This window comes from Tribolium castaneum, chromosome 10 (assembly GCF_031307605.1).
Source record: "Tribolium castaneum strain GA2 chromosome 10, icTriCast1.1, whole genome shotgun sequence".
In the NCBI taxonomy this organism is placed as follows: domain Eukaryota; kingdom Metazoa; phylum Arthropoda; class Insecta; order Coleoptera; family Tenebrionidae; genus Tribolium; species Tribolium castaneum.
This window is the reverse complement of record NC_087403.1, coordinates 3,147,691-3,159,897: the sequence shown is the minus strand read 5'-3', so window position 1 is coordinate 3,159,897 and position 12,207 is coordinate 3,147,691. Positions and strand designations below refer to the sequence as shown.

Below are 12,207 nucleotides of genomic sequence, written 5' to 3'. Positions count from 1 at the left end.
ACCGGCGATCGCATCGCTTTAGAATGTTCTAAAATAGGGATGGATGTATTTTTAAAAGCACGTGCACGGTTAAACGCTAAATAAACCATCCACGTAAACAAGATCGGAGTTTCTTTGATACAAAAGTCAGCTAGATCATTATTAAAATACCGCTAGCGAGGTTTAATGAAAATCCAGCCGTGAAAAAAGATAAACTAATCGTTTATATGCAATTTGCGTCGACTGTCTAAATTAATTAAATCATAATGCAACATGGATTTATTGGCTGGAACATTATCGCGAAATTATATGTGTCGGTTGTTGCCCTGAATGCAGTTTCTAGGACTCCTCTATAGCACCTGCATGACGCAGCCCCTAATCGCATCATTCATTTGGCTTCATAAAGGATCCTTGTTTACAAATCAAACCTCATTTTTTGCTAGACACAGAGGGTGCAACTTAATTAATCCATTTATAGTTGGATATTCATTGTCGCCCTTTCATGTCAACTCTTGAATTTCCGTCTTCCGTTCTAAATGAGCCCCTCTGAAAAAACGAGCGGGTATTTATTAAACGAAGTGTTTTTTCGTCGAATTATTCCTGGGCTATTGGTTGCACGTTTTACTTTTTGATGAGTTTTGTATCGGGAAACACAGTGAAAGGAAAAAATCCGCATTTTAATAAATTCCTAATTTGTACTTAAAGGAGCCTTTGCTTGCGAGAAGTATTCCAAATGAAAAGAAACGATTTATTTGCGAAACCTTTACAACTCTCCGCTTATTTGTATAGGCGAATAATTAAAAGGAAAATAAAACGTGATTTGATCCGAGGCAAATCCAATTATACTTATGCAAGTTAGGAGAGTGCGTATTTGGGGTAGATGAGAAAATTTGGGGTGTCGAAATGCAGAATTAGGACGTAGGGTAGGTTGTTAGATTTCGCTGTAATGTTTTGAGTCGGAAGCTTGTTGGTTTGGCAACCGAAGTGAACGTCAGAAATGCCTCCGGGTCTACATTTCTAAATGAACCATTGCCGTCCCTGCAAGGAGCCGAGATAAACCCATTCCACAAAGCTCAATTTTGCGTTTATTATTTAAACAGCTAAAGTTTCTATTACTATTTTTGTTCGCAACAGCCATAACCCGAACGACACAAACTTTTTACAATTCATCAGAGACCAGCGTCTATTCTCGCGCCCAGAACGAGCCGCAAACGCCTAATTCATCAAAATACACAAGCGACAGGTATCTGATACTATTTTAATGTTCCAAATGGAAATAGTTCAAAGAGGAGCATTCGAAATATTCTCCCGAATGGCTCCACTGTAATCACTCTATCTCATCAAAGTACTTTAAATGAAATTTTATCGATTCAGTTTCGCCAAAGAATTGAAAACTTGAAATAAAAGCGACCCAAAAGCAACTCTTATGCAGACCTGACACTGTTAATTGTTTTTTTTTCACCACTATTGACAAAACTAAATTTCTAATAACGCTTTTAATTGATTTCTCTTTTTTCAAAGTTTGTCTATTCGGGTCAAATAAAGAAGTAAATAACTTGCTGGCTTATCCAGAGCTTAACTCGTGCCAGAAAAAAGTGATCAGCGAAAATTTTCCGCGTTTAACCCAAACCAACTTTATAGCCAAGTTTTATGTCAGTAAAACAAAAAATTACATTTTGAGACAACTGATTTCAGTTCATGTCGGAGCGCTCGACATTGGCTCCGCTTCCCTTTTCTACACAACACATACAAGTTAAGAATAAATTTATGGCAAAACATAAACATGAAAAGCAGTTATTTAAATGTCTGGTAACACATTCAATTGTTAAATGCGTCGCATACAGAGTGAGTCAGCAAACGTGTTTTTCTTTTGTTTTAAAATTTTACTAATGGTGGCCACTTTTTTTACACAGTTGACATTTTAATTCGCCATAATATACCGCAAGCAATAATCGTTTAGATGTAATCTATGCATAACGGTAATTTCATTTTTGTCGTAATATTTCTAAACAAATTTATGTTTGCAATAAATAACATTTACTTGATTTAATTAACCGAGCGTTACCTTCAAAGGTTTTTTGAAAACTGCTGCAGAGACAAAGAAACTTCCTTCTTTTACCTTCATTTATTAATATCTAACGAGTAACGACTTTTATAAAATCAATTAAAGTAGTGTTGGAACAGGATATTCGATAGAGCTTTCGAGCAAATCACAGTATTGCGCACCCCTGGAATTAATCTTTATCGTTATCTCGTTGGTAACGCTGTAGTCAGGTTTCCACTTACGGAAGTCCGATTAGTGGAAACAATTAACTCAGAGCTTGTAGTTTTACAAGTACAATTCTGCGGTTTCAGTTAACACCCAGATGGACCTTCATCAACTTAATACAATGCACCGAGTTTGCAGAAGAAAATTGTCTTTAATCTGGGTTGGTTTTAATTACTGGAAGAGCAGCTGGGTGTAAAAAAGGTCGTTTGTAAAAGGTATCTGGAATATTGGAAAGCCAGCGCGAGATCGCCCAGTAAACCAAACAATCCAGAAAATACGCGCGATAAGGAGCTTACAGACCGAGTGTTATATTTTAATTAGAATGTGAGGACATTTTGCGGTAAATCAGAATTCGGCAGTTCCTTCTGTAATCACTGACCGTGTAATTCTATGGGGAACAGAGAGAATGCTAATCCGTCGATTAATATTCCAGAGTGTAAAATTATTAACAGAACTTACATAACTAGTTTGGTTATGACAATATAAATTATGAAACTCAAATAAGTCGATTAGGCGAGAAAACCGCGACTTGAAGTTAGCCTCCCAAGTTTTTCGGCGGAACTTCGAGATTTAATAAGTTCGAAAGGCGAGAGTTTCGCGAACTGTTAACGAAAGTTGGTGGTGTAAGTGTAATAATCTAGCGCGAGTTGCACTACTACTAGCGCTTAGCCAGTTTATAACGGTAATGTAATTTCCGTCGCTAGGTAAATCAATGTGAATTGGAGGAGACATTCGAGTTTTGCCATAACTTCCGTTTTCGGCGACGAGAGGGAAGCTGGTGGCACTTCCGCTAACTTACTTTGTATTCGACGTTGGAAGATCGTGGCGGCGGACAGACGTGCTAACAATGCACCCTCCGTGTTTCGCCATGCCTTCAGACTTTTTAACAAACCTACGAAAATACTGCCAGTGCCGCCCTCACATTTTCTAAACAATGCCACACAAACTCGTCGCTACTTCACAATTCACGACACAAGCTTCAATTTAAAAGATTACGCATTTATTAAACCATACAATACGGGGGCCCTAATCTCGCGCTTCCGGAAACTTTTTCATGAAAGCCGATTCAAGATATGAAACAATTTTTGAACTTCAACTTGACGCTTGTCAATTATTTAAAAAATCCGCAAGGACTGGCGGAGGAAGAGAGAGCAGCTGCAGATAATGTAAGGATAATGCACTTTGTCGCTTAGCCATGTAAAACTCAACTCTCAAGAGTTGATAATTTTATTACTATCACAAAATGCAACTCTGTTAACCTTGTTACTTTATATCACATAAAATTGTCGACTGCTATAAACATTAAGCTAAAAGTTTTAATGTCGTCTCCAAGAACAATCGAGGTGTCACTCGAAATTCTCAATGAGTCATCGTTTTTGGGGACTGACCCCATCAATTCAATTACCTATCAAGCCGACTCAAATCACAGCCAAATCACGAATTACGCGCAATGTTGATACAACGATTACTGAATGCAAAATCAAAGAATCGATCACAGCAATTGGAGCGCTGAAAGTCGAGGGTGCAGCCTAATTGTGGTCTTGATAGATCCGCAATTATGGATATGTTGCAGTGGTTCCGGGCAAAATGGAAATAACGGGGGGACAGGCGCCATAATCCGCTGTCAGCCTCGTGGCCAGCAACTGGAGCATTAGACATTCCTGTTCTCTGGAGACCCGATATACGACACACGTTCGTCCAAGTCGACAACAGATGCCAACCAACAATGCACGCACATCGATGCTGCTTTTAAAAAAATACCGAACGTTGTTTGGCTTATAAATTGCCTGATTTGAATCATAACAAACACTTTTACGACAAAGATTGTGTACATAGGCGACGGGAATTTTATAAATATACTTATAAAGTTAAATTTTAGGTCAAACATCCATCGTAAAAGCGACATTTTCAACTTTGTGCGAACGTTTGAGGGGAGTTTGGGAAAAAATTCAATTATACGGCCTCCAAATCATCAATAAAACAACATCATGTATCGACAAAACGAAATTTGATAAATTTGTCGTTTGCATCCCTGTCCCAGAAGAGAACCAAATGCAATTTTTTAATAGAACAACTTTAATTGTAAATTTAAATTGATAACAAAGGTCGTAAATATTGGGCTTAACAGGGAGACAATTGGTCTCTTGGACAATTTGTGTTTCGCACTCTTGGGTGAAATATTTTTTTTCATCATGAAACTTTACAAAATTAAATGTGTTGTGCCATTCGAGGGCGCTACTCGGAATAATTTAGCACGCTAACAATATCACATCGAATGCAAAACTGTCGTGTATACTTGACCATTTCCATGTAAATTTTTATTGCTAGAATTTTATTACTTGAATAAAGAAAGCAACTTCCTACAGCTCAGTCGGTGTTGTTACCGTCTTGAGATTATTCTAAAACACATAGAAAGTATGACTCCGCTACAATCCCCACTGTACGAATATTTAATTTCAACAAGCTTATTCCACGTATGTCGCATCAGTTTAGCATATTGCACAGATAGCACTTTCTTGAATGACATTCCAAATTAATTTTATATGTTGGTACATACATCCGGTGAATATTCGTGGCATATGCCGCAAGTGTATTTGTAGTACGTACATGGAATATTAGACAAGTCGTAAGTTTCGTGAAATATTGGGTATTTTATTGATCATGTGTCTTATTTACGGCGCGATTGTACCAACAGTTTAATGTAAAAATGATTTCCGTCTTGTGTGAGCTATAAATGGAAGTCATTACTTCTGCATAGTTAGCGGTTGTAGTACAAATGATTGGAACGAGCTTTAACGTGCGTCTGAGTTGGAGAGTTCAACTCCTCAATAGTTCTGGGATCAACTCTATATTGAATGAGTCGAAGATAAAGAGCCAAGGGAATACAATTTATTTTCTTTAAAAACCTATAAGACGTATGAGGCATTTGTGCATTTTTAGAACACTCTCATTTATAATGGGAACCGCGTCAACCCATAATTATAATGTACCAGCGATTATGTTTTGTGAAAAATTAATTAGAACCGATCACATGGAGATTACGGGCGAAGACTATCGACGGAATAACTGAGGAAGCGGGTTTTATTTATGGTTTTACAGGTATCGGGGAATTAGTGGTACGTGGAGGCGCATTTGAGTAAAACAAACGCATTTAAATTCTAGTGAGCCGTCTAAATTGACGAGATTTATGGGAATTGCTTCATTGTTCAAATTACAGATGCTAAGTCAGGAGCGTTGTAATTATGGGAATGTTTGTGACAATGATGGAAACAGTAATAAATTCCGAAAATGATGATGGAAAAAAATGGTAGAGTCTGAAAATCCGCGATTCAGGTGTCGCGGCCATTAATTCGAGTGTTGTGGAGACAACGCGTGTTAGGGCGGCTAAGCTCTAAATTTATCGAGAGCTGATTTATGTGCCGGGAGAGCGTCGATGTTGAATTTGTCTTGCAATCGGAACCTGAAAGGGGGGTTTGAGGTGGCCTCCTACTCGATCCAACTCTTATTGAGTCTTCACGGGTTCACATTCGCATGCACAGACACGTTAACTAGATTTGATTTCATTGTTCCTCAATTCTCGGCGGCTGCCAACTAAGCCAAACATTTGGTTTAGCCGGACGGACCGGTGCCGCCAAAACTCATAAGTTCCGATAAAATTTAGCAAACTTGAAGGAGTTTGCTTTGACCGTGCTAACTAGTGATTTGCTAATAAATTAAAGGGCAAACTTTATAATGTCGTTACTGATATATGACGTACTCGACCACATGCAACCACTTAGGAGCTTTGCATGTTTCTACACACTTATTAGCCATGAAATCGAATCTGACAATTTGTGTTCGATCCATTCCCGTGTCACGAGCACAAAGGTATCCCTCCTATATCAATTCCGACTAATTAGTAACAGTACGACTTTAAACTACGCATTTTAAGCCATCGACATTTGTCACAGAACACAACGCCCATTGTGGGATAAACAATGCGCGCCCACAAATGATACATTTTATCTTTGCCATTCTTACAATTCTCTGTTTATGCTGGTGTCGCGACACCCTCACAAATCCGAGGCCGTTTCATTCAATCTAACACAACGATGGAATAATAACAGGATGATTTAGCCATAAGATCTACGTCCTACTAAATAATAAAGTTTCTCTGGCAAATATTTTATTGATGGAAATGTAATTTTGATGCGGCCTCCTGCCAGTAAGTTAAAAATTCTTTTGTCTCATTCCATGTCGACGACAGTAATAAAATAAATTTCGAACTCGCTCCGCGAACTCTCTTTACAACAAGAAATACTTTTGTTTTCTTTTTAACAAACCCGAAATTCCTACTAAACTATTTTTCAACACCGTTTACGCTCAAACGTCCATTCAAGCGTCGCATTATTTCACAGAACAGATCAATCATTTAATCACCACTACTCAAAAATTGATCAATCCTCTTAAAAGCTACTGCAAACACTCGAAAAATTTGAATACTATGAATATTCAGTGCAGAAGAACTATACCGCTAGATAAAATCTGAATACGGAATGTTCCAAATGAAGCCTCAGTCAATTTGCAATAAGTTAAATTACAGTTTCTCGCGAAATTCATTCTCGGCTATAGTTTTATTCAACAGTTGGTGTATTATAACTTGGCACAACTCATACAAATGTGGTCACGTCAACTCATCCATCTATGGAAGTCCTAATGATAATAACACGCAAAACAAAATCAGAAGCTATTGTATGCAGGCATTCCATTAACGCGTGTCAGGATTATGCACAATGAAGACATACCTCAAGGTTCAATGCAACGACCACGATCGATCACCACTATCAAAAATTATCTCGATTTATATTTTATTTAACGGGCATTGTGCTGGGAAATTGAAAGTCGCTTAGTTTTTGGCTTTGATATGAAACGAAGAAGTGGTCCCATGCGAGTCGGTTAAATGGGGTATAAGAGGGTTCTACGCAATCTTTGCATCATTGTGCAGATCCGAGCAATAAAAATGAGCGGAAAACGAGGAATATTTTGTTTTAATTTAAATGCTTACACGTTTAATAACTCATAAAACGTCGAGTAAAAATTCCACATCACGATCTAAATGTTCTTAAAAGTCGTGCCATCTCGCATTTCCTAATAAAAAAAGCAATTTCCACTTAAGTGAAGTTAATAATAGCACGTAACCTTAAAATCGAGGCTTAGTTTTTGTGTAAATGTCGAAAAGGGAGAGAAAACAAATTCTGGAAAGCCTTCCCGCACGGATATTCGCGGCAACTCATACATAATCTAATAAAATGTTGAATTGTGGAAATACTTTCGGACATGTGAGATGTGTTGACGCCTCGACTCGTTCGAAAACGGCTCTATCATGCAGATCTTTGTCTGGGTTTTCGGAGTTTTGCTTCTAGTGATAATGCGATGATGTTAAAAGAGTGTGCCAAATCGAATCAGTCGAGTGCATATTTAAATCATACCGTGCTCCCTCCCTCGGGATTTTTCGCTTGATAGACAACAATACAACGTATGAGCATACTTTTAAGATTTAAATTCTTAGCTCGAAATGTGAATGCAATATGATTCGATACGTCACAGCGAAGGGGGAAGAATTGGGAAATATGCAGATGCGAGGGTTTCCACATGACTCAAGCCAAACGAATTACCGACATTACACTAACAAAAATGCAATTTACCCGGCAAATATTTCACGTTTTAATTTCGCCAAGATGGCACAATATTTTGATAAGCCTTTAAACAATGATAAATTATCCAACAGTATGCCACTGTGGTTGCTTAATCGCTTATGCCGCGTCTTGATTATAATCTCTCGCCACGTCGTTTTCACTAAGCGGTTTCAATGTTATCGAAATTCGACCCTAAATTAGAATATTTAGGTCACCGCCCTCACCCGAAGGGTACCCAACGATATTGCAGAAAAACAGCCAAAATATCTGACCGCTCATTTCCATACCCACACCACAACACAAAAGACAATTTCCAAACATCTCTCCTAAATTCATTTACATTCAATTGCCACAATTAGGCCCAAAGTCAACAATCATTTTACATTTCGCAGTCATTACTCAGATTGCTAGGGTCTCGTAGTGGGCGAACTGGAACTGGACCAAAACCAGTTCAAAAACTAAATTAAGCGAAATTTTGTTGTTTGTACAACAACCACTCGATAAATACTGCGATGAGTGCAAAAAATCCGATAATTATCATTTAATTAAAAACTATGGAGTCCATGCGGATTTTTAAATTATTAAACATAAAAGCGCTTCTCCCAAAGCGACACAAACTCGATTTCAAACAAATTGGTTTAAATTTGAAATTTATACGAATTGGACGAGCTTCGATTCCGTCGATTTCTACGCGATCTTGTGCCCACTGAAATAATCGCTACAAGATCGCTCCAATTTACCTAACACTATTCCCACACAAATCAAACAAAAGAAAACGCCACGCATATTGTACTATTATCATTATTATTATTGGTGTGATAAGAATCAAATAGTCGGAACGTTGCTAGATTTATTGTGTTTATAATCGCCGGTATTATTATTCGTTCGTGTTCAGGGAGCAAACGAAGTGAAAAGTGTCTGGCGAGTTCCGTGAAGTATTTCCCAAGAAATCTGCTTTAAATAGCGAAACATTACTTTTTTATACCGGTGAGGCGCGGATTTAATGGGAGATCTTATCTCACTCTTAAGGTGTCACCAAGTACCCCTGAAACAGATAGCTAACATAACCGATGCATGAATGCATAATGCACGCCCCAAGATTAAAATCTACAAAGCGAAAATCGTGCCACATCCACTATAAAAGGAGCTTCTAATCCTCAGGCGTGTCTTTAAAGCGCCGAGTTGCTACGCTTATTTACCGCACCACTATCAAGTATCTAATGGAGAAATTAGATAATTAATTCGGCCACCAAAACCAATTAACCACACATGCACTGCATGGGCATGGGATTTTCAAGTCAATCTTGACATTTGTATTTGGGGAAAATTTTTATTACGTCTAATTGGCAGCCAAAGTGGTTAAACTTTAGCAAAGGGATTCAAACCCTACTTTAATCAAATATTATACAGAAAGGGACCAAGTAAAAAGTTACACTCAACCTAATCAAAGCAAAAAATCAACTAAATCAAGGCTATACATTACACGACTAATGCCATTAATGTGATATGCAAAAGCTCCCTCTTAATGGTCATTCTTTTATTTCTCCACTTCTTTGTTTGGAGAGCTGACAAATTTTACGTATCAGGTTTCTCTCAACTACCTACATCCCGTATCAAGTTCGAATCAAAAATTAGTATTTTTTGGAGAAATACCCAAATTTTGAAAATCAGGAAATATCACAGTCGATGCTTAGAACAAATGTTATGACACCAATATCAATATAGTGATAAACAAAGCAAGTGTGTTTATGTACTCACAACTACGTAAACAGTAAAAGACAAACATGAGATAAATGACAAGATCTTTAATAAAATCTCTAAAACGGCTTGGAAATGAACACAGATAATGCTTGCAATTTTTATTTGTGCAACGATATAAATATTAGAGAGACAATATGAAAATTTAATAGTGCAGATTGCGAAAACGCGCAAAAATGCAAAGAATACGCAAATTGAAGCGGGTACAGCACTCTTATTAGTTGCTTGTAGAGAGCACGTTCACCCAATCTTGAAACAATAAACAATCGAAACTACCGTCTTGATCAAACATAACATTACCTATTGTGTAAAACAATATCAACAGGGTAAACTGCAATTTTACAGCGTTTATTTCATCCGATACTTCTGAGTAAACTACCGATAGTTGTAAAGATATTAGCGGTTGAAAAGGTGAAATATTTTCTACCTGACCAGTTCCATTTTTGAACAATAGCAGGTAATGAATAAATAAAACGGGTCAAAACAGACGGGTAAGGTTAAGTAAGTTACTGCTGTAGCGCTTTTAAATTATTCTTGAGTTGTTTAAAAGACGAGACTAATTTTTAACAAAATTCATCAAGAGAAAAAGACAGTATGGAAATGAAGTGGCACTAATTGAGCTATAAAAATCTCAGTAGCAATGGCTAAAAAAGGTAATAACATCAACACCTATGATTACCATTTTTATTTTTATGTCTCAGTCAACACCTTATTACACGGAATTTTGACATTTATGTGCTGCAACAGTAATTTTACGATCGTTGTTTCCTTTTTAAAATTTTTTTCAAAAGGTAATCGATAACACATCGGTAACCATCAATCGGTAAATTCATCCCGAAATGAAACATTTTCAATGATTAAAACCCCATTAAACGCATATAGTTGTGGGTGGACTGAGTAGTATATTAATTTACGGCCTTTCAGTTGGGAGCAGCTTGGAATATTAACTGGCAAATGGCCTTTAAAAATCGACCAGGCCTTAGTGTGTCCATTAAAAATTTACCAGTTCTGTGGAAAATTAAATGAAACAAATATTGAAATTTCCAAACGAAACAATAGGGATAAACAAAAAAGACGACTAAGGCAACCGCAAGTAAGCGAATCAAGTCAGGAAGTTAGAAATGCATAAACTTGTCATCTTTAATCCGCATTCAAGTAATCAAAAGCATTCCGTGACATTTCACTCCGGGGATCCACCTGAATTTCCCACTCGAAAGGGAATCGAATCGAGGCCGACTAAAGTTTATTTGTTTGAAATCCTCCCACAAATCCTTGTCTCAATACTAGATCCCAACTTCTGTATTTTTAACGATATCGACTGACACTTCTGTAAAACTACCACGAAACTAAACCGCCCCCGCCGAACTTTACCTTATTAAAAGCGGCAAGTTTTTAAAACTCTGCCACAATGGCGCGTAATTAATCTCTGACTAATTGCGAGAATGAATCAATCATAAGTTTTAATCTCGGGCCAACCCCCAAAATTAATGTTTCCGACAATTCGCAAAATAAATGAAATAGATAAACCACGACAAACCCGATAAGCTTCGTTCAAAGTAAAGCACGATTTGGATTTTTGGTTATTCTAATAACAAGTCAAGGGTACCACTCAACTTACGTACTTCTAATTGCTTCAATTACAATTTTCGAAAGCACTAATTGCCGATTTCACATGTGCTTAATGACACTGCAGAACGCAATTAAGCAAATAAATGTCAATTAAAATACAGCTAACTGTACAATTTTGCCAACACATGTGATTAGTTACCGAAAAAATTCAAGTCAGTTTAATAATTCCTGATTGAAAGTGATTAAGTCAAGCGAGGGTCCTTTAATCCGCCTTTAATCACCGAAAGTCGGCAGGACTCGCTCCACACAGGTGGTGGTTTTGAAAAAAGCTGCCTTGGACTTGAGCTCGCTGAAGTTCTCGTGGTCGCAGAAACAATGCAAATGTGTGCGGACGGCGAAGTTTCACTTTTGATCATAGCCGGAGTGTCCTAAAGTTGCGGTGCTCTGGGGCACTTACCTTGAGTATGATAAAATCCATGTATGTTGCGTTCAATTGCAAGCACAAGTCGATCGCATCGGAACGAGAGGCACCGAGACAACGCGTGTGTTGGAGTCCGCAGAGTCGTCCGTGGAGAGCGAGCGCATTGCGAGCACTGAGGCCACTGAACGGCTGCAGCCACCAAAGCTGAGGCACGAATTCCAACTGAGTAACGCCGTGGTTGCGACTCCGTGCTGTACTTGTGCTGCAGTCTGCACCCCAGCGCCCCCCTGCTCTTCATCAGGAATACGCGTTCATTATCTTATATTGTTGATAGCTATGGCAAGGTTCAGGGGCTGCCCGGTCGCATTCCGGATGCCGCGACACGTTTAATTCAATTAGGACTCTTTCGGACCCGCGCCCGGACCTCAGAAGCAATTAACGCACACAATGCCTCACCACCAATCAACATATCAACACACCCAATTTCAAACGTTCGACACCGGGACCACCGGCACAAGCACAACAATAACTCAGAC

General features: G+C 38.2%; 1 protein-coding gene across 2 annotated transcripts in view; it reads right to left on the bottom strand.

Annotated features, from left to right (window-relative positions):
* Positions 1-11,956, bottom strand: part of Slip1 (SLo interacting protein 1) — a 33,698-nt gene extending 21,742 nt beyond the window's left edge. Inside the window, exon 1 of one of the 2 annotated variants that reach the window (XM_015980595.2) lies at positions 11,708-11,956. In XM_015980595.2, coding sequence (XP_015836081.1) covers positions 11,708-11,728 — 21 coding nt within the window. In that variant the 5' untranslated portion in view covers positions 11,729-11,956. The remainder of the gene's footprint in view (positions 1-11,707) is intronic. The other variant, XM_008195162.3, reaches the window with a different exon arrangement.
* Positions 11,957-12,207: the final 251 nt, after the last annotated feature.